The 22,800-nt window shown below is 35.9% G+C and overlaps 1 protein-coding gene across 2 annotated transcripts in view; it reads left to right on the forward strand.

Annotated features, from left to right (window-relative positions):
* Positions 1–22,800, forward strand: part of TMEM131 (transmembrane protein 131) — a 97,197-nt gene that overhangs the window by 33,607 nt on the left and 40,790 nt on the right. For both annotated transcript variants that reach the window (XM_080575492.1, XM_080575493.1), the window contains exons 4-11: positions 4,493–4,561; positions 11,928–12,051; positions 12,933–13,049; positions 13,885–14,007; positions 15,156–15,236; positions 18,045–18,195; positions 18,280–18,336; positions 19,301–19,362. In XM_080575492.1, the coding sequence (XP_080431618.1) occupies positions 4,493–4,561; positions 11,928–12,051; positions 12,933–13,049; positions 13,885–14,007; positions 15,156–15,236; positions 18,045–18,195; positions 18,280–18,336; positions 19,301–19,362 (784 nt within the window). The remainder of the gene's footprint in view (positions 1–4,492; positions 4,562–11,927; positions 12,052–12,932; positions 13,050–13,884; positions 14,008–15,155; positions 15,237–18,044; positions 18,196–18,279; positions 18,337–19,300; positions 19,363–22,800) is intronic.

The raw sequence follows: 22,800 nt of genomic DNA on the forward strand, positions 1-22,800 counted from the left end.
GGTGATTTTTTTAAATGGCATTGCTGAAATCTCCTGAGTGTCTCCTCCACATGCTTAACTTCTATAGATGACTTATCCTTCACAGTCCTTATTAGTGATTATAATCTTTCTTGGTACAGCTTGTAGATCTTCACCACCTAGACAGTTTATTCATTTCTTTGATCTGCTTTTTAACACTAATTGGAAGGAGGGAAATGAACTAGCCATTTAATTTGTTTTGTTCTTGCCCGTGATCAGGCTACAGTGCATCTATTCAAGCTTTTCTCCATCTTTTCCCCACCCTTTCCACAGACAACCCCTCAGGAAGAAAACTTTGGATTTTAACTTTTGATATTATGAGTACATTTTCCTGATAAAGGGTTAATGTTGGCATAACTGAGCCAGCCACTAGCTGGGTGTAGTTTATGAGAAGCCTTTCTTGCTAGTGTTTTTGTTCATCTGTGCTTATAGCTGTGGCTACTGCCAAATATCTAAAGGGTCAAATGTTTTGTGGGAGCTAACATTCTCCCTGAGGCTGCTTTTAATACCCATATTTCTAAAATCATTTCAACTGTAAAAATTTGAATACATCTTCGGATATTTGCAGCTCAGCCTTATTTTTTTAATATTCACAAATTCTGGATGTGGTTGGGGAAATGTGATTGGTTACTTACTATTTTAGCCAAAAATGTTCTGCTTTTAGGTGACTCTTTCAAGGACATTCTGGCATAAAAAGTTCCCATTATGAGAAATTTGACTGTTTGTTACTTTAAAAATTCACATAGCTATTTTTGGAGATACTTTCATTTTATTTTGTGGTAGTAGAAATAACAAAGTAGTGGCTTTCTAAGAGCCTAAATGTTGCTAAAATCATGAAATGTCATTGTCATTTGATGGTTTTGTTGTCTTTATTTCTTTTTTATTGCTGATTTATGGCACAGGAAAGGAAGTAAAACCCTTTAAACAAATGTTAAAGTAACGTGGGAAAAATACATATAGAGTAATGTTAGATTTGAATTTTCCGCAGTAGCAATTAAAGATGGTACAGATAAGATTCCACAGAGCACCGACCTCCTCCAGAAATCCCAGAACAGCTAGAAAGGTAAAGTGAGAATACAGAAAAACAGTTACTGCCCAACTTTACAGAACTCTATAAATATTATGTTTGACAAGTACTTTGTCCAAATGCAGTGTGTGTGGGGGTGATTAAAATTGAACACGTAGCATGCTATGGTAAGCAGCAAAACATTTTAATAAAATTTTGCAGAATGTCCTTAGATAGTAGAATATTGTATCTCGGCACTGGTGGATATCTATTTCCCCTACAGTCTTCCCAGGCATTGATATTTTAACCATCTGTATAACTGCATCTGTGATCAAACTTATTGGGAGTTTGTTACCTTTTTTCAATCACATCTTGTAGTATGCTGTTTCTGCTTATGTTCTACTACAAAAGTAGTTATTTTAGTAGTTGAGGTAAATGCTTTGGTGACAGAATGGATGGTACAGTGAGGGAAATGGTTGTTTCCAGGACTGATTGGAGTTCACTCTCAAGTCTTACTTTTAAAGTCAAAATTCTCACAGAAGGGTAAAAGTGTAGGGACCATCTTAAATCACTATGAGGAACTAGACTTTCCTGATACTTCATAGACTCATATGACTTCTGGCTAATTCTTGTCTGCTGGAGCTTGTTGGCATATGTCAGTAGTTCTCTCTCATTCAGTTGCATCTTTTTTTCATGTTCTTTTGACTTTGAAGATTAGACAACTCAGAGGGGTAGGGAAAGAAAAATGTTTAAATTCTGGTATAAGTCTGGGAAGCAAGCAATAGCTCTACATGCATCCATAATAATTAACTTAAATGTCATTATGCTGTAAAGTTGCCCTACCCATGGGTGTATCCAGTCTTCAGTGAGCAAGTGCCCAGCAGAGCAGACATTATCATCATTTTGTAGGTCTGCTGCAAGTTGACTCGTGTTGAGCCTTTCAGTAGACAAAGTTTGGGAATTCCTATATTGTTTGTTCCCATTTGAACCTCATTACAGTTACTTTTATTATAATTGGCATTTGTTATGATGTAGCTGCCATTACCAAAATATAGCCATTTAAAAATTCTGTGTTGTCTAAATGGTTATTCAGGATAACATAGCTATGAATTCTAAGAAAAATGATACTTAAACCTTTCAAGTATGTGAGGAGTTGCGTATGTCCTGATTGTTGCAATTAGGTTAAGTGACTCTTGACTCTTTTCAATGCATTTGAAATAAAGATCTTTGCAATCAGTTTTGTAAATATTATAAATATTTCTGGTAACTTTTTAAAAGTTGATTCATTTTACCAAGAAATACGTTCTTCATTAAAACAACCAAACACAACAACAGAGGTGCTGCATGGCTGACTATTCAGAGGTTTAAAATTGGGACAAATTGTAGAGTATTATTGAAAGAACTGCTTTAACAATCATTCTAGAAGAAAAGTAGTTCCATTTGGTGTTAGGACTATGTTGATAATAGAGATGCATGGCCTTTTTAACATTTTCAGTTAAAAAGTGCACTCAAAACTTTTTTTTAAATTTTACAATAAACTTTGAAAAGTGAGTTGATCACTTTGAAGACTTGTTCTAAACTCATTTTATCCTTTCAAAATATTAATGCTAATATAATTTTCCAAATTAATTGTCTTTTTAACTTTTGTTTTGCTGAGCATGTGTTCCTGTGAGGTTTGGTTTTAGACTGAAAAGGTATACCCAAGTGCTCTCTGAATAGTCCAAGTCATAGCAACACTTGACAGTAGCAAGAATTGTTATTTTCTGTAAACTTGAATTCAGTTCTTCCTGTCACTGTGTCTTGCACCTTCACTTTTACTGTTTTGAGATGTGTGTGACTAAAGCTGTTTTATACCTACTCTTATCCCAATAGTGTTTTAGTTTTGCCATGTGAATAAGGCTATTTTTAATGGCTAAGCTATAATCAGCATTGAAAATGGTTCAACATCCAAACCTGGAGAGCTTTGTAACAATCAACATAAATAGACCTCCCTATTACACATGTATTATACTTGAAGCGGGAAGATTCTGTTATAGAATACTGGAGTGAATCATTGAGAATTCTTGAATTTGTTATAAAATATGCTGTTGTTGTAGTTGCCCAAATCTAGGCTATGAGAGAATACAGGGGAAATTTCATACCCATTTTAGAAGTTTTACTCCTCTAAATAACGTCTTTGCTGAAATGGTTCTGGATTATGAAAGGGCATCCGAATTTGATCGATAATTAGTTTTCCTGGAAGCATGCTGGATGGACTTAAATTGATCAAGTTTAAGACCTCAGCTGTCATAAGCCCAACCACAAGGCATCTTCTACCTCTCTGTTTTTCTCTCTGTGGAGGCAGAATTGGGTGGTTCAGTTGCCCTGGCGGCCTTTGTGGAGCAGCTCTGTTTACTCAGGATGCTTGGTTGCAATTCAGTCTTCAGGAGTTTGTCATTGCTGATGCCAAGTCAGAAACCAAGTATCTGAAGAAAAGTGGTATTCTACTATCAGAAAAAGAAGCATCTAAAGAAAAAGCAAAGCCATTGATCTTGAGCCATTTAGCAGCCATTGATCTCGAGCCATTCTTTAGCCTTTCCTGTTTACTTTACGTTGTCTCCCTGTTGTATGTTCATAGTGTGAATATGAATTTTACCCAGCCCAAGACAGAGTGTTACTGAATTGCAGAGATACAGAAGTGTGGTTGCAGTTTCTTCATTGTGAAAGAGAAAATGTTTCTGTCAATTAAACTGCCATTGTATTCTTTGTTGTAACTTAAGTTGTGGCTTATTGATTGTGCTCTCTGACTACGACTGTTCTGGTAAAATAAGCAGTACCAGAGAATATATCCAGATAATTTACGGTCTTTACTGCTGGATTGTTTGAGTGGTATTTAAGTTTTAGCCTTCATCTACTACCACTCTCCAAAACAGTTACCAGCAGGAGGTTAGTACAGGCAAAGCCAAGGAATGTTTCTAGAGCAAAGTAGTTGTACTTTGTAGATGAAGAGATTTTAACAGTAGAGACATGGGCTGATTTCTCCCATATGGCCTCAGTACCAGCAAATTGGTTCAGGATGGTTTATGTGCTAGTGTGGTTGTAAGTAGAGAAACTTATGATGTGCATGTGAATGTCTTTGTTATATGTTCCGAGGAGGATGTTTGGATATAGCTGACAGATGATATAAACCTATCTAGTTTACTGTTATACTTAGTTTTCCTCTAAATAGCGATGACTGATGTTTCTATTATATCGATTTCTAAAAATTGTACTCTTGGGTAGTCTTTCTTGTAGGCACGACATATTCATGTAGTATTGGTAAAATTATGATATTCTTACTGGGCAAGTTTGTCAGTCTGTTTCTTCTGTTGAATTAGTTATGCTGTTATTAGTATTCATAAATCTGCTAAGACAGGGCAATTCAAGATGAAAGGGAGCAAAAATGTATCATCTACAGTATCTCTTAGAGCATTTTCATTTTTCTTGCAGTGTATCCCTATATCGGGGAAATTGCCGACCTCTCCGGTTCGAGCCACCGATGCTAGATTTCCATGAACAGTAAGTTGACACATCTTTTGATTAATTTGTTTAGGCAAATAGAATAAATCTGAAGAGCATTTAAAACTGAAGGAAAAGGTTGTGTATATGGATTGCATTGTTACCTCATCTGTACATGTAGTTGACCTGCATGTTCCAGAGAGCCGGTGTATGTGGTCTTAAACATCGTGTCTTTGTGTAGAATCACATCAGTCTTTGTGTAGAAATCACTTCCACGGAGTACCCAGGGGTGGAATATGTCCTTGTACAACTGCTCTGAAGAATGGAAACTGTTCAATTTAGACCTCTAACATACTGAGGCAATGCTACCTTTCTGCCTATAAATATCCTACCTCAGAGAGCTGGTACTTCAGTCTGTCCGTTTTACAGCTGTTTTGGTGGCAGGTGCAACTTGAAAGGTGCACAATATTCTTTTCATCCTCACAGCTTGTTCTAGTGCTCTTGTGAGTGCTTACACACTCAGTTCTACTCTTCTAAGTGTTTGACCAACTTGTAAGCTGTGAAATGGTCCAGTACAAAAAGAAACTTTGTCAGAAATTTTGTCAATAGATCTGCGGTTATTAAAACAGTAACGTGGAGTTGTGAACATGCAGCTCTGAGGCTCCTCCGTGACTGGGCCTGTGTTCCACCTCACACCTAGTTGCTGTTTTGATTCTCAGTGGATGAATTGAGTGGTTTACAGCAAACGTGACTTCTCTAAAAGATAGAAGACATGAAGGAGGAAGGCTGTTTTTAAGAGTTTTTTTTAAAGAGTTACCCATTTGTAATCAGTTCTCATGAGAACTGCTATGGAGTTTCTTCTTACCAGTGACTGGTTACTGTGTTATAGGTAGCTACCATCGTTTTCTTGTTAACAGCTGAAATTAGTTCCGGTCTTGGTGTGCAGAGGTGCAGCAGTTTCTGTGCTTGACTGGTGTTTTGGCACAATGTAAAGCGAAGTGATGACATTTCCTATGTGTTGTTAACAGTTCAACAAGGTAGAAAGAAAGCAGACCAGGCATGCCCTAGTGCGGTATTGCTTGTGACATAAATTTCCACCATCTCCAGCCAGCACTGCCTCTGGATGAAAGGCTGTTTTGTTTTCAAATAAATCACAAATTATTAATAAAAACTATAGTACCCCTTGTTTGTAGGAAATACCAATGTATGGTCAGTGCAGTGACTACAGATATATTCAAGGAGGCTCCTGCGTATTGATACAGTGCGTGCTTATGCATTTCTGAAGAAGGAAAAGCTGTAATTGTAATATTGTTTGTAGACAGTGGTTTTCCAGAAGTAGCCTTTATCCAAAAAAAAAAACCACACCTTAATGTCGCTAAATAGCAAAGCTATATGGAAATGCCTCATTTTATAGAGGTTATCTGTGCTCAGTCTGACAGAAATACAATAATCCATGAACTCGTAATATTCTGATTAGAAAAACAACATAAATCACTCTATTCCCCTCTTTACTATTTGTTCAAAGTATCAGAATCTCTAGCGTTTAATGTTTTTTCTTATTTATTTGTCAGTAACTGGTCATAGCTAAGAGGATATCGAGGTTCTAAACTGAGTAGTAAGATACATAGTGGTAAGCCTGGCTTTATTGCTTCTTTGCTATAACAAACACCATTATGTTATAGTTAAATTATAATGGTGAGTGCAGTACAGACTCAGAAACTTGCACAGCAGTTTGCTCAGCAGTGTAACTTGAGTTCCTGTATAGACTTGCTTATTGATTTGTTTTTAGGTGAATTTCTCTTAAAATTGTTTTCAACTTATATAATTACGGAATTTGACATTTAAAATTATATTTTATATAGCTTTTTGATTCTCAGTGGATATGAATGAAGTATTCTTTTGATGTAGTTTGAAGTATGTTACTTTTAAAGGTCATCTGTAGTTTACATGCTTCTCTGAAGAAAGCTGCATACGCTTTTATTGTGGATTTCCAGAGATGCTTCCTTTTCTTTTTTTAGCTGTTCTTCATTATATTTTGGCTTTTTATGTAAGCTGTTCTTGTCAGAGCTGAAAGCACCAAAGTAGTATAGCTCTAGTACACTGTTAAAAGTAATGCAAATCAATTACTTAGGAAAGGCATGAACGATTCTGTACAATAAATACAGAACTGTACCAGGGGATTGCTAATTATTATCAGTTAAATAGGAATCCTGTGTGTCAGATCTTTATGTATTCTTTGTTCTTTATGTATTTTATTTTTCATTTTATTTTTTAAATCTAGAAATACATGATCATTCAATTAGCTGTCATAGTTTTCATCATAACTTCATGCAGAAATCATCTTCTAATTTATTAAAACTTCAGTAAGATGTCAAAAAGAGCTTTAGAAAAGGTTTTTGATCTGGAGCCCCACAGCTCACTTTTATTTTAATGCCTAAATATAGATTTTAAAGTGAACCAACTTGGAGAAATGCTGAGTAACTCAGCTTTATGGTGTGAATAAACTGCAGGTGCCAAGCACCTTGGAAGTCATATAATGCAGACTTAAAGGCAAAAAGCCAATAGCTTTAAATTAGGCAGGCTTTTCATGCTAAATTTCTGTCTTTTCCTTTTGTGTTAATAATGGATTATAGAAAAGGCATAAAATGTATCTTTAGTTTCTTAGTAAGAATTGTACCTAAACAGGGTTTTGTTAGTAGGTAGCATTTAGTAGAGTAAGCTTGTTCAAAGTTTGTGTTAATGCAGAACTATCAACGTGTAGTATCATTCCTAGGCTAAATAAGGTTGCACTATTTAATTTCAGCCATAAGGTATTAAACCTATCCTTGTGATATTTTTCATCTGCTAATACTCTTTGGGTTTAATCAGATGTTTCAAAAATATGGCAACGTGAACACATGGTATTTATTAAAAGCTATTTTATCTGGTGATTGTAGAAAATCAAAATCAGTATTCACTTGATAAATAGATGCTGTTGGCACACATCCTGTGTTGCACCTGGAGATGAGATTTCAGTGGATTTAAGCTTCTGTTTTATAATGGGTGGTTTTTGTAATGCTGTTTTAATATAAAACAAACAATACAATATTTTACCCCTTTGGAGACAGTCCAGGTAATCACAAATTTATCAAAGGAAGTGTGTGCTCTGTGTTATGATAAGCAAATCTTTAGTTCATTTCAGAAGATCCCAAACGTTCTTGTTACACATTAGGCCTCTGGGAATGGGGTGGGACTGAGGCAAGTTCTTTCAGATCAGTGCTCCAGGGAACTGCTTAGACTAAGCGGAATTCTTGATTTTTATTTTGATTTTTTTAACACAAAAACCTTCTGTTTTTTATTGTGAAAAGAGTAACCATTGGGTTGTCTTCCATAACTTTGGGAGCTGGTTGCTCAGGGGTTGTTTTGGCAGTACAGTCATTACTTACGACTTTCTCTGTTTGGCACGCATCTTCATATTGGAGCTCTCGCAGGTGGCCCATCTAGATGAACACTACTGATACCAGGTAGCTTATACTCTTTTTGCACCTGCTTTATGATGAAACTTGAATCTTGATAAATCTGGATACATTGCTTTCATCTGGGTTAATTCAACTCTGGCAATATCAAAAGTAAAGTTAGTAAGTTCTTTGCGATTAACTTCTGGCAGAACTACTGGTAATGGAGTATTTGGGTACTGGGAAGTTTAGGATACTAACAATATAAGCTAGAACTGCTTACCATCAAAGGTTTTAAATGTTAAATTATTTTAAAGCTGAAGTTGTCTTGTTACCTCTGCTTTTCAGAGTAATGAATGGTAGCATGTGAAAAGATGCTTTTACTGTGCTTCTGTGGTGGATAGGCATTCTTGCATCGCTCACTTTGAGCAAGGTCCCATTCTACAAACAAAGTTTTCTTGGTTGTAGGGCAGTATTCTGAAAAGCTGTCTTTCAGTTTTCTGTTTATCAACAATCTTGTTTTGTTTTCTTTAAAATATTTTGCTTAGGGGGCTCTAGTAGAATTTTCACATCTATGAGCTGTAGTATTTGGAAGGATGTTTCATCTTTGAAGGCTTGAGATAGCCTTGAAAGGAATTGTTTGGCAGTACTCAAATATTTGAGACTTTGCTGCAATTGTATGACTTAAATTTAAAAAAGAGCATGGGAAATTAGTAAATTGATCTCTCTCCTTCAAGAACTCTGATCTCTTAACAGTAAATAGCAGAGAATTTTATCAGCTGAAGTGTTTATCCAAATCATTAGATGTTGTAAGAATCTTTTATTTCAAACAGGTATATTTATAAATGGTGAAAGGGCTTCCAAGGTACCTACAATTGCAGCCAAGCATTTATAAAGTACATTTGATATTCTTCAACGTTGAGATTGTTAGATTTTTTTTTAATGTTGCAAAATGAAATTTTCATTTCTGTTGGAGTCGGTTAAATGTAAGAAACTGTTGACAGTAAATTGCCATTTAGTCCAGATCTACCTCTGCTTTTGTTTGCATGTAGAAATGCTGCCAAATCAAACAACAGCTTATTACACTACTAACTTCATTCAAATCACAGCTGGTGACATTATTGGTTAGGACTCAACTAGTGGTGTTTTGAACACAGGGTTTTGCTAACTGTTTGGAAAAATCATGATGCATCTAATGGGATCAGATTTTGATTCCTCATATAAAATGAGGCATTTGCTGCTTTGTATGTTACATGGGCGCAATTTTTTTTGTCAAGTGTAATAGAAAAGAACTTTATTGATTTGGTAAAAGATGGTATAATCTGGTAGCTGATAAACAATTGGCCTATATGCTAGTATACAGATCCCTTCTGTTTTTTTTAGATTTTCTCAGTTAATGAGACGTATTTGCATTCTCAAACTCCTGTGCTTCAGTTACTCTAACTTCAGTTAGTGAAGTAGCATGCATGAGTCGCTCAGCCAGCGATGTGTATAGTCCTGTGTCAAACAGGAAGAGTGCTTGATTCACTAATTCCCTACTCTTGAACACCACACAGGCTTCCTTCATGTGAGGAGCTAGCATCTTCTTAACAGCAGGGTACAGAAGGCATTCGCTTTCAGTCTCCAGGGGTAACTCCAAGCATTTCCTAATCTTGAGTGGGAAGCTCTTGGTTGACTTCGTTTTTCTTTCTAGTCTCACTGAAAAAATAGGAGATGGAAGAGGAAGAATGCATCGGCCGAATTTCCTTCACTTGCTTTTTACAAATGGATTGGTATCACTTTTTGTAAGTTAGGCCATCTTTTTTACAGAAGTGTCTAAACTATATGCAATAAGAAAAAATGGTAGTTATTCTTTTAAAAGGACAGTTTCTCAATCCATGTTTGCTTTATAGTGAATAGTTAAATATTTTTCCAAGTTAAGATTGAGCCAGTAGCTCAAGGACTTGTCTCCCCAGTTTCTTGCTGGAGCTGGTTTCCTTTAGTCAAAACAGTCTGCCTCTTGATCCCTAGAGTAGAAATTAATTCCATTACAAAGATGTGCTTACAGTGTACTGCAGATACTAAGATATTGGAAAGAGTTGAGGTGCAGCAGTAAAAAACATCAACATAGGCTTATTTTATTTACCCATTTGAACAGGCACCTCACCGTTGTTAATTACCATCTTCTCATCCAGGTCGATGTATCTGCTTTTTATCAGTGTAGGTGGACCTAGCATTTTGCAGAACCAAAAGATCAGGAGCAAATTCTTGCACGCGTTGACAATTCATGTTTGCCTGATGGTGCGTATCTATACCAGCTTCTTGCAATGAAATGTGCTAGCTGTAACTGCTCCAGGAATTCTGCAAAACTAGGCACCAGGTAACACTGTACTTGTGCAAGTTGTAATCCACAGCCTGGAGAGCACCCCTTAGCTGGTTTTTGCCTTGGATGTAGGTTCATCAAAGGTGTCTGGTGCACATTGCTTTACCTCAATTTTACCATGTCTGATAAGAGGAAAAAACAGGCAAAATTTTTCATGTTTCCGTAGATTTGGCTAACATCAAGCTTAAGGTACACAAGGAAAGCAACATTTGAGGAAAATAAAATAATTAGACTTGTTACAAAATCAGAATGGTCAACAAAATAGTAAAATAAAAGGTAGTCCTAACAATAGAATTCCTTTTGTAGGGACTTTTGCCTTTCACCTATAATGTGGTGTTTTAGTTTGGAATCTGAAGTTCAGTGAACTGTGGTGTTTGTCAAGTGACTGCTTCCTTACCAGTTATTTTTGTAGGTTTTAGCCTCTCAAATATACTCACTTACATTCACCTCAGTATAGGAAAAGTGGTCATGCCTTAAGAGTTTGTTAGCATTTGGAATGCTTCCAGGGATAATGGGTTTTACTTCCCCACTCCCATTCTGACAGGAACAGGCTAGCACTTCGGTATTAGCAGTTCATTCAACACGATTCTCTTGGCTTTGTGCTGTTTCACACGTTAGGTACACATAATTAAAAAATGGTATTTAAATCAACTCCAATCCTACGTTTTCTGTACATAGTTGGTTCTCTGCTGAGAGCACAGGTGATATGCTCATCATGTAGGTTGCTCATAAGTAATACAGTGCTCAAAATCTACCTCATATTCTGTCAATTCCTGCTGTTGTAGTTGGCTGGAACTATTCTGCTTTGGTTTCGGTGTTGGCTGTTAAGCTCCTCTTATGAAGACTCAGTCAAGTGCAATGTCATAGAGGAAGAGGATGGGTTCCCCTTCTGATCATGCTCAGTAGGCTCTCCAAGGGGAAGAGAAATGTCCAGAAACTGCACTATGGCAAGCAAGAGAGTTGCAACAAGGTGCTGGGAACTTGTCTTCAGCTGGAGAGCATGAGAAATTGCAGTGAGAATTGGGAATAGACAGCCGATCCTCAGGAGACACTGAAAGCTTTCTTCAGTATTGGAGGAGTTGGACTATTTAATTTCATTCATTTTTTTTTGTGTCAGTAGAATCAGAAAGTACTTGTTTAAGGCATGGTTGCTTTCTTTAAACAATGAATTAACTGTGAAATTGCTGGCTTATGAGAGTCTTTCAGTTACAAAGCAGATAAAATGCTCAAGTCCTTCTATACTGATGTCACTGAAGGAATGCTTAAAGAGGATTATTTAAAGGTTCTAGCCTAGGAATAGAAATTTTTGCTTCTTCTGATTGTGAAATAGAAACCTGAAAAATAGCATTTCTTTTTGGATAGGTACCAAGTTACAGGATGATACAATGTTAAGTAAACCTTCACAAAAAGTATTCAATAAGAGAACAGAAAAAATATGAATCCTGTCTTTAAGATTAAATGTACGTATTATTTAAGGAAAAAAAAAGAACAGAAAAAAACTCACAGCATTTAATGCGAAGTCTTATTGTCGGTGTTCATGATTGCTTTGTACCTATCTGGCTTAAGGGGCACAGCTCAGTGTTCTGTTTTCCAGAATTCTAACTCTTTAAAATGTTTTGTTTTTTGACAGGCCAGTTGGAATGCCAAAAATGGAAAAAGTTTACCTACATAACCCTAGCTCAGAAGAAACAATTACATTAGTATCAATATCTGCTACAACATCGCATTTTCATGCGTCATTTTTTCAAAATAGGGTAAGCTATTGTGCTTTTTCCAAGACTTTTTTTATTTTTCCCGAAAGTGAACTTGATTCCTGCTTGCCCTGCTGCTTCTGTAACAGAGCTACTTATTGCAATAATTACATACCTTAAAGTGTTTAAGATGCATTGGTTCTTGATCTCAAAACGGTTACCAAGCAAATTTGAACAGAGCATGGAAACGTGCAAGTCCTACTATAAGAGAAGAAATAAAATATTTCGTCGGAGGTCTGTCAGAGGTGGAAGTATATGCTGTCACGGACAGTTTAACTGCAGACATCCCTTGTTGCTGAAGTGACGATTAAGTGTACTGTACATCAGAACGTGTAGAGGAACATGCTGTTCTTAGAATATTAGTGAAAATTGTAGGTCCAGTGAGGTGGTATTAGCCTGAAGCAGTCACTTTAATGCAGGTGTAACTACTACAGTCATGTCACGGGAACTTGCAAGTTGAAAAGCTTGGTATCAGTAGGGTTAACTCTTAACCATGTTAATGTCAGACATAGTCATCTAGTTTCAGTTTTGTATGTAGGGCCTGTGGTTTAGCAGGTTCCATAAAGTTCAGTTGTAATTGCCTTTCTCCAATGTTCTCTAAACTCAGTCCAAAATACTTCTGTGCAACATTCAATTCTGAATTTACAGTTCAGCTTAAAAATACGGTTAAATATAATTTTGCACTAGACATTAGTTGTAAAATACTGTTATTTTGATTATTTTATTACATGCTTCTGTGCTTTTTCTCCTAATCTGTAACAGGATTTCTAACTTCAGTGTTCAATAAAGAACACATAGGAATCTTCTGTATCACAAAATTTCGTTCATCTGCAAGGTGCAATGACCCCAATAAACAGTTCTGTTCTTTTAAATTTTTTTTCCAGAAAATTCTTCCAGGAGGCAATACATCCTTCGATGTAGTTTTCCTCGCAAGAGTAGTGGGAAATGTAGAGAACACTTTATTTATTAACACTTCTAACCATGGGGTATTTACTTATCAGGTAAGAGAAGTGCAGAACATTCTGTCAGAAAAAGTTGTAAAGTGTGAATCAGCCACAACTGTATCTATTACTGTGTATTTAACCACCCAAGGATATTTGCTCAACAATATTTTTCAGCCTAGTTGAAGAAGTTTCCTTCCCAGCTGCTTGTTGTAATGCAATACCGCAGCAAATATCTGTAGGGCAGTACTGTTAAGCCAGATTGCTGGAATTATATAGGATTTTAAATCCTTCCAACAGCTTTTTTTGTGTGTTATTTGAGCAGTTAATTGCAGTGATCTAGCTCATTCTTTTGCTCTGTGTTCATCTGATATAATGACAAGACAATTTTATTCATTTAGCTGGCAAAAAAGAAATCTATTCACTTGAAATTCAAAAAGATAAACCATGCAGATGAAAGAGTCTGAAAAGTGAGAGAAATCCTACTGTTGAAAGATAAGTCTTACATGGCAAAATTTAGAAAACAACAGGAAAAACCCTTCCCATATGGGTAGTTTGTTCCACAGTGATATCATTAAAGGATATTTCACATCTTTTTAACCTTTAGTTGCTATCTATTTTAGAGAATCAGAAAAAAGGTGGTATTTTGACTTCCTGTGTTCTAAATATGTCAGTGTAAGTAAGTAGTAGCTATGAGAAATACTTGTTTGCTGTAAATGAAACCAGCTTTATTTCAGTGTATTAGCATGATGCTGATTTTAAGTGTTCAGTTAGAAGTATGTTAAAAAATTCATTTAAAAGAGTACTCGGTAGATTACTAAAGTTGGCATTTATATTAGGCTCTACAACAATTGCATACAGCTACTTAAGCTTGTTTTTTCTTTTTCTGAACCAGGTGTTTGGCATTGGAGTACCGAACCCCTATCGTTTGCGCCCCTTTATTGGGGCACGAGTTCCTGTAAATAGCAGTTTTTCTCCTATAATAAATATACATAACCCTCACAGTGAGCCTTTGCAGGTAAGCCTAAGAGCATGAAATGCTCATTTATAGTCACAATATTAGACTGAAATTTTGTTTATTTTGGTATTTCTTAAAATTCTTTGAACTGTAAAGCTACTTGAGGATATTTGAAATTTTATAGGTTATATAAATGTTTCTCTGTTTAAATGCAAATCAGTTCTAGAAATTATAGGTTATGTTCATGGATCTCCTTATTTTGATGGATTGAGTTTTTACTATAAAATTCCCATTTTAAAAATGGTCGTAATTACTGCAAGACAAAGAATTAAACTTCACTGGTAATTGAGAAAAACAATGAAACAAAGTAAAATAGATTTTGTGTTTTCAATCCAGGCGTATCTCTTAGCTCCCTTTTGCTTGTTTTGCATGATATGAGGAGGTTGTTGTGGTCATCCATGTTTTATTAGTATTTTATTAGTGATGAGCTTTATCATTAATCAACGAATGAAGAATGTTCTCTTGATCTGATAAATACTGCCAGAAAGGTTCACCAGTGACACAAATACAATAAAATGAATTTCTCTCCAGACTTTATTGAAAAGTACAATATAGTACTATTATAAACTAAAAGAGGGGAGATTCAGATCAGATGTTAGGAGGAAAATTTTCACTCAGTATGGTGAGGTACTGGCACAGGTCGCCCAGAGAAGCTTTGGATGCCCCAGCCCTGGAAGTGCTCAAGGCCAGGTTGGATGGGGTTTTGAGCAACCTGATTTAGTGGGTGGCATCCCTGCCTATATTGGGGGATTGAAATTAGATGATCTTTAACGTTCCTTCCAACCCAAGCCATTCTATGATTATAATTCCTTATAGCTCAAGGTGTCTTTACAATGTAGCAATGGCAAGTGTTCTTATATTAAGCGGGTTAAATGTCTGAAATGATGTCTGAACCTAACCGAACAAGTAAATGAATAATCTGATGATGAAGTTGTGCTTCTGTTCAGTAAATGATCTACAGACTGCAAAATGCTACAGACAACAGATAAAGTGTAGCAGTAGCTTTATCATCATTGAAAGTGAATTTATGAGAAACTGCAATGGTCAAATAGTTGCTAATGCCAAACATTGCGCATTATAATTATCTGATCGCTAAAACAGGCTCCCTTTAACGCTGAGTGTTAATATTTCCCTGTTGTCCACTCTAGGTGGTAGAAATGTATTCCAGTGGAGGTGATCTCCATTTAGAGCTTCCAACAGGTCAACAAGGAGGTACAAGGAAACTATGGGTGAGTAATAATGTCTTGCAGCATTTATTATAGCTGTTTGAGGAGGTTTTATTTTGATATACTGTTAGGATTTGTTTGTTTTTACCAACTTAGTTTCTTGTCACGTAATCATTAAAAGTAGCCCATGAAAACTGAAACAATAGCAGAGTCTATTAATTGTACAGTAATAGGAATTGGAAGAAGAATTACAAGAATAGTATGTAATACACAAATTAGAGGAATAGTTGAAGGAAGAATTACAGGAAGCCATCTGCATTAAATTGTTCTTTTTTCAAATGAGAGGATTAATTACACCCACTTGAACATATGGGGCAATGTAGTCCTTCCTATGGCTTGTGAGCTGGATCTAGCCCACAGGAAAAATGCAAAATATGGAAAAAACGTGTTTTTTTTTTTTTTAAACTGAGGGAGTCCTTTCAGTAAATCACTAGGAATATTTACATGGGTTGAAAAATCAGCTGGATGAACTTAAGGAAGAAGAATCTGTTGAGGACTATTAAATAAAACAAAGTGTGTCCAGCAACAATAAATCCCTGAATCATGAATCAAAAGTGGCCAGGCACGCTGTTCTGGAGGATGTTCTTCTATGCATGCTATGCAGTTACTCTATTCTACATATCTGCTGCTGGAGACAGAATAATGGGTTGGATGGACACTTGGTCCAGCCTGTTAAAACTATTTTGTTGCATTCTTTGCTTAATGTAGTTTTGAAGTAGCACATACTGATATCTTCAAGTCAAATAAATTTTGGAAGCATCCTGAAGGTGAAGTTTGGCTTCGTGCTGTATATCAGAAACTTGGCAACATCCAACTGGAGATGAAACCTATATTCCTCTGTGATTAAAGTTACTCTTTTTTTTGACGTCTGTTTTTTGTCTGGGAGTCACTGGTCTCCAAAACTTGTCTCTTCCTCAAGTGTATCATTATAGTTACTGACTGTTACATCTGTTGTAATGAGTAAAGCCAGGATATTTACAAGTAAGGCAAGAAGGAAGATCACACAAATTAATTCCTGACTTTTCTGGAGAATGTCTATGATAATGGCAGCATCTTAGTTTTAGATGCAAAAAATACAAACAAGTGAGTAGGAGTACAGATTGCAAGCATTTTAAAAATTAGTGGAAGGATCAAACAAATGCTGGGAGTTAGAAGTAAACATTAAAATTGGATTTTAAAAAAATGAAGATCCTAATATTTTGACAAAGTTTTAGTCAAATGGCATTGCTTGTAAAGATCACTGACAAGTGATAAGGGGAACGTTGAATTCCGTAGTTGTCATTAAGTAGGTAACAAACATACCAGTTTGGTGGTTAGAACCACTAGCGAAAGCACAGAAGACTTTAAAATGTCTGATTTATTTCTACTTCTGTTTCTTGAGCAAGTGTCTTTTCAGCTTCCCTAGGCCAGGTTGCCAGTTAAAGCAATGTTGACATGCATGTGGAAGCTACCAGTGTATTGCATAGTAAGACGGATTAATTCTATTCGGCATTAATTCCCTTGCTGTCATATCAACGATTGGTGTTTCAAAAAAGTTTGTATTGCTTCTGTCAAGAGCTGCATTGCAGTAAGAAAAAGCCACAAAGTAGAAGAAATTATTTGAAATATGATGCTGATAGTTTGATATATGGATGTGCATCATTGTCTCAAGTTGTATTGATGCCAAATGCTTCAATGACTGGACGAAGCAGTCCACATATGCAGGGGTGTTTTTGTGATAACTGTTTAAAGGTAATTCAGGGATCTGACAAACCTTGGATCGCTGGTTACACGTGTGGAAGAGTCAAATCACACCCTTGGAAGTGTTAATAAACTGCTGTATTATGTTAAGTCTCTGAATAAGTGTGAAAACAACTTGAGAGCTAGACTGGCCTGTGTAATTTTTAGTTTAGGAACTCATCAAATAGTAGTAGTTCAATATACTTACTGTGATCTTTGACACCTCAAAAGAATACATCTACAGTCATTATGCCATGCAAAATATGGCTTGACCTCCTCAATGGATTGATAATGAGTTTGTACTACAGAAAGCGCAGAAGAGATGTGAGACAATCAGTACCCATGTGAATCATGTCCTGTCCAGTTTCCTTTATCAAAAACATAAAAGAAAAAAGCTGTCAGCTGAAGAAAGATCAGTTGGTGCAAAGGCTACTGATCAAAAATTCTTATTTTCTACTATATTTATTTGCATTTGAAGTGGAGGGAGCTCCAAATTTGAAATCAAGGTTTTCATCTTCTATTGGTAATAAATAAATAAATAAATAAAATTGAGCTTTCTAACCCTTCCATAATCTGATGGGAACAGCATGCAATATTAGTATTTCAACTCCACAAAGTTCTGGCTACTTGCAATTCTACACTATTTTGGGTTTAGCTAGATTGTTTTGACATGTGTTTCTGCATGTGTATGAAACTCTGTATGCCTTGTGTTTGCTTTAGAGGAAAAAAAAAGTGTGTAAAAGCAATGTTTGATGTTACTGTTCTCAAAAACATCACTAGATTTTTCTTATTGATAGGTTCTGTCAATTTAGTTAATCTACTGTCCTTTTGCCGGAGTTTTAATAATTAGAACTTAAACCAATGGGGCGTGAAAGTCCTCTTGTTTATTAACTATTTTTAATCAGTATCATGTTAAATGAAAAAACTCTCCTAACTAAATGTAATGGTTACTTTAAAGACATACAGCCTATCTCTTGCTGCTATTGCAGCTTTTTCTCTTAATACAATTATACTTAAGTTGTAGTTTTTTGGTGTGGCAGCTCTTTTTGTAATTACTACACTCTCACAGATGTGCTTTGAATATTTTATTAGGAAATACCTCCCTATGAAACAAAAGGAGTGATGAGAGCCAGCTTTTCATCAAGAGAAGCAGATAATCATACAGCGTTCATTAGAATAAAAACAAATGCATCAGACAACACAGAATTTATCATTCTCCCTGTTGAGGTAGAGGTTACAACAGGTTTGTAGAAAAGCATTTTTGAAGTTATTCAGCTTAATTAACTTGTAATACAATTTTTAAAAGTTAACTTCTTTTTTCTTAAAGCACCAGGAATCTATTCGTCAACAGAAATGCTAGATTTTGGTACACTACGAACACAAGGTAAAACTATACTTAATGACTTCAAAGTATTTGTAAAGAGGGAAGGGAAAAAAAAAGATGGGTTATCTTTGTACTATTCAGGATTCATTGTGGTGTGATATTGTTTTTTCTTTAAGAGACAGTTTCAAAAATAGGATATGTTTCAACTGTGCACAAATGTATTCACCTTTGAGTGCACTTGAGAAGAGTACAAGCAAACAGTAGTCTGCACATCCAGTTATAAGTCTAATAATGACATTAGTCTTACACATGGAATTGTCTGAAAACTGCTGTCAGTTTACTTTGTGAACTTTTTTTCTTGAAAGATTGCTTTGTATCTGCATAAGTTTTAACATTCAGACACAGGGAACACTAAAGGTGTATGAACTTGACTAAACTTGTTTATGATTTGATCTTTTTTTTTTAGCAAATGTGTTTTACATCTTAAGTTAATATTGTTTAGTGGAATCAGGAAAATTATATGTGTATGACGGAAAATAGTAAAAACCAAAGCTATCTTTTGAAGCTGTAAAAGGGCTTGCCACTACTGATGAAAAATATTCCACTTCTATCATTTAAAAAAAACAACACACAAGAAACCACTGCAAGGTAGCCTCTGAAGTACTTTTCCATGCAGCTTAGTTAACATGTAAAGATTGAATAAGATTAGTCTCTGTTGAACATGGGTGCACCTGGCAAAATCATTCATTTTAACATTTTTAGCCAGCTCATTTCTTAATGTGGTAGAAATAAGAATGGTTAGCTGAGGCATGTAATACCTGCTACTATACAAAAATACAGTTTTCAAGTGTGTCAGGTTCTTGGTGCTAGCAATTTTGACTGGCTGTACTATCATGTTAATCTCACTTTTAAACACTGAACAACAGTGGATTATTATGAGGAACGAGTTAGTGCAGATGACTTTGTATAAGATTTTCATGTTAATATAGCCTAATAGCCAGGTATGTTTTTTGTTCTTTAACAGATCTGCCAAAAATTTTAAATCTGCATTTATTAAATTCAGGAACAAAAGATGTGCCAATTACAGTAAGTTTTATTTCCTTTCAATTTGAAACTTTCTACTTGGATTTACTTCCTCTCCTAAAAATTGATCATTTCCAGTTTCATGATACGGTGTTCAGAATTAGAAGCTAGGTGATATGTGATTTAAAATATAACTTTCTAGTTGGACCAGAAATAATGTGTATGCATGGTAAAATTAATTTGCTTCATAGCCTTCTTTCAACAGCATTTAATAGGTTGTGTCTACAATATCGTAGCCTATTGAGGCTTTTCTGCTCGTGAGTAGTAACTCAGCTCAGCATGTGAGAGATTAACTGAGACTCCATGAGTGTGTGTAAGTGATGGTCCAACGTAATCTTTTAACATAAGCAAAGAGTAGCTTTCAGAAGCAGACTGTGAAATGGCCCTTGTTTTCTTAAGTCTGTCTCCATTGTAGCTTGAAATAAGAAAAAGTCCTGAGAACACTCTAGAGCCCTTTCCAGTGAGATCACTGCAGCTGCACATAAAGTGCAGACAGTTTCAGAATTCCAGTTTGGGGATTTTCTGCTTTCTGTTCTTTATTACAGAATTTTGGCTGTGTTCTTGTGGTCCACCCGTATTCATTCATGCCTTTTTCCTGTGTAACTTTTCTTTGTCCACTAGTTTTCTCAGTTCTTCTTTCTTTTCCTCCTGTCTTCCTTGTTCTCCAGATTTATTTGTATGGTTAGCTATATCTTGTCCTGGTGCATTTCAAAAGATGTTGAAGTGTTGAAAGGAAACCAAAGGAGCCAGAAGAATGACTGAAGGATTGGCAAAGGTTTCTTACTGAGCTCTTGGAGGGCGTTACTGTGTTTTTGAAGCTTATAGCTATAACTGTAGGGAATGATATTTTAATGGTAGAGGTCTAACAAACATAAAACAGGATACAAGACATAAGGTGAGACAAATTTACAGTAGAAACAGGACACCTGTTTAGTAACCAGGATAGCTTTCCACTGAAGTGAATAGTCAATTGCAATGCTTGCTAAGTTGTTATTCGCTGATAATTTTCAAGTCAAGACAAATTCATAGCGTAGTACAAAGAGAATTTAATTAATGGAAGTCCTACTCTTTGTTATGTTAGTGAGGCTTAGATGATCTTATATGGTCCCTTGTGGCCTTGTAAGCTATGAACCACCCTCCAATAGAGTGTGGTAATACGTTCTAGTTGAAAAGTTTGTCTTTATTTTCCTCTAAAAAAAATCTCTGTATAGTTCTTACAATCAGAGGGTTGGTAAATTCATTAAACAGCTTTTCCAGCTATGTATGCTCTCTTATATCATGCCCATGTTCATAGATTTGCCATGTTTTTTGTAAAGTGGCTAACATAATTTGTGAGTGCAACACAAATAACTTCATATTCAAACCACCAGTATCACTTCCGATATCTGATAACTTAAGACCTGAATCATACTTCTCCAGAGAAAAATAAATAAATGTACACTTTTTTAAACTATAGTCTTAGGCCATATACCATGGCTGTAGGCCATTCTACAGGTCATGACAGATTTTTTTTCTGGATGAATTACTCTTTTACAGTGTATCAAAGCAGTGAATTTGGAGATCTTGAAGGGCTTTAGAACTTAATTTTGTGATGATAAAGTTACCTTATTTAAGTACAAATATGATGTATTTTTGCTGTTGCATATGGCACATCCAAGTCAATTGTTCTTCTCATTAAGGTACAACTTTGTGAAGTTTGTGAACTGTGTAACCTTCCTAGTAGTTAAAGCACTGTGTGAACTTCCACTGCTGTGCCAATCAAATAGTTTCAAAAATGTAAGAAAGAGTAAAGAATTTTTGGAAAGAACCTGGCAAATGGTTTATTTCTAGGAAGGCTTAAGAAATGGATTTCTGGCCCTTTAGAGCTAGAGTTTAAAAGCAGTGAGGCAGAGTTCTGTCACAGATTTCATCTTAATGTCAGAAGAAAAGGCCAGGGCTATATTTAGCATATATTTAATCTGGCTGCTGGAGGAACTAAATATCTTCAGGTCATCTGTGTATGAGAGACTGCTAGTAGTGTTGCCAGAGTTGTAGTTCTGCCTTCAAGTACTTAGTCATGCTGTGTTCCAACAATTTGGTTAAGGAAAATAATAGTGAGTCACTTGACTTTCTTTTCTGAGTTCTAGAACTCTTTGTAAGGACTTCCTTATTCACATTTTTTTTAGAGTTTTCTATGTTAAGGAGCGTCATGCTCGTTTCATGTATGAACTGTTGTCACACTGCAACAATTAAGCCATGCTGTCAAAAGTCTAATAAATCTAGATGGTTGATCATGTGAATTTTTCCCTTCTCTAGCACAAAAGTTTTATGTTTTTTGAGGCAGTTTAAGCCAATTTGATTGCGAAGAGCAAAGGCCCATTTTAAAGTTCCAGCTGCTGATCATGTTCGTGCATAAAGCAGGAACTCGAGGACAGCTGCATAATGAAGCTGTTTTATCAGTTTGATAATAAAAGTGCTTCTATAGGAAAGTACTTGCTTTCATCACAATTCAAATACTTGAGTAGTTTTTTTTGCTCTTACCAACTTTTGAGAAGTAGTTTACTTCTGAGTTACGTTTTCAGTCTGTGTTGGAGTGCGTGCATCTAAAGTAATCAGGGGAAAGTTATCTCAAAGATAAAAGTCTAGTAGTAGTTTGTCACACGGCAGTTCTGGATGGTGCATTATAGTTCTGTTTCCACTTCCTGTGGAAGTTAGGTTAAGTTGTGTCCCTGTTTAAACTGGAGGCCAGTTTAAATGAGTTAAACTGACAAAATAATTATCTGTTAATGTGGATAAAACAGCACAGAGGTTGTTCTGATACTAATAGAACCCCCCTTAGAGTGCTGCCTGCATCCACAGGTTTTTTTCCTCTTGTACCAGAGTGGTCTTGTCTTTACCATCTATAAGAAAAATTCTGTGGCCTGCTCAGTCTTTAGAGCAATATGCTAGGTGGATGAGGCAAAACTATGTTTGGGAGCTTGCTGACAGATAAACAGTATGATGAACATGTTTCAGCTCATACTCTTCTTTGTCTTACTAGAATGGGTATAGTCCGTGAGCCCTTAAACCTTATAAATTTCCCCCAGTAACTGATGGCTATTACACAAATCTTCCCCCCACATCTCATGTTCTCCAGAACGTTTAAGGTCCACATTTTCTGCTGTTATGCTCGATATTGAATGTATTTTCATAAAACAGGGTCTTGAAGCTCGACTGGGGCACTCCATGAGAGGGCCATATGTTAATGAAGCACATGTATTTGAAATGATTTTTCTGCACAGAAGTTGCTGATTGGAGATTTTCTGAGAAAATCGGTGGTATTAGATTCTCAGTGGAACTTTTTTGCATGTTTTCTCATGATCTGTTATTTAGGAGTCCATATTTGATGGTTCGTAAAGCACATCTCAGGAAACAAATTTTGCTTGGGCTTTATATGAAATGGGTTAAAATTTTGAGGAAAAA

This window comes from Anser brachyrhynchus (genome assembly GCF_964034855.1).
Source record: "Anser brachyrhynchus genome assembly, chromosome: 1".
Classification (NCBI taxonomy): domain Eukaryota; kingdom Metazoa; phylum Chordata; class Aves; order Anseriformes; family Anatidae; genus Anser; species Anser brachyrhynchus.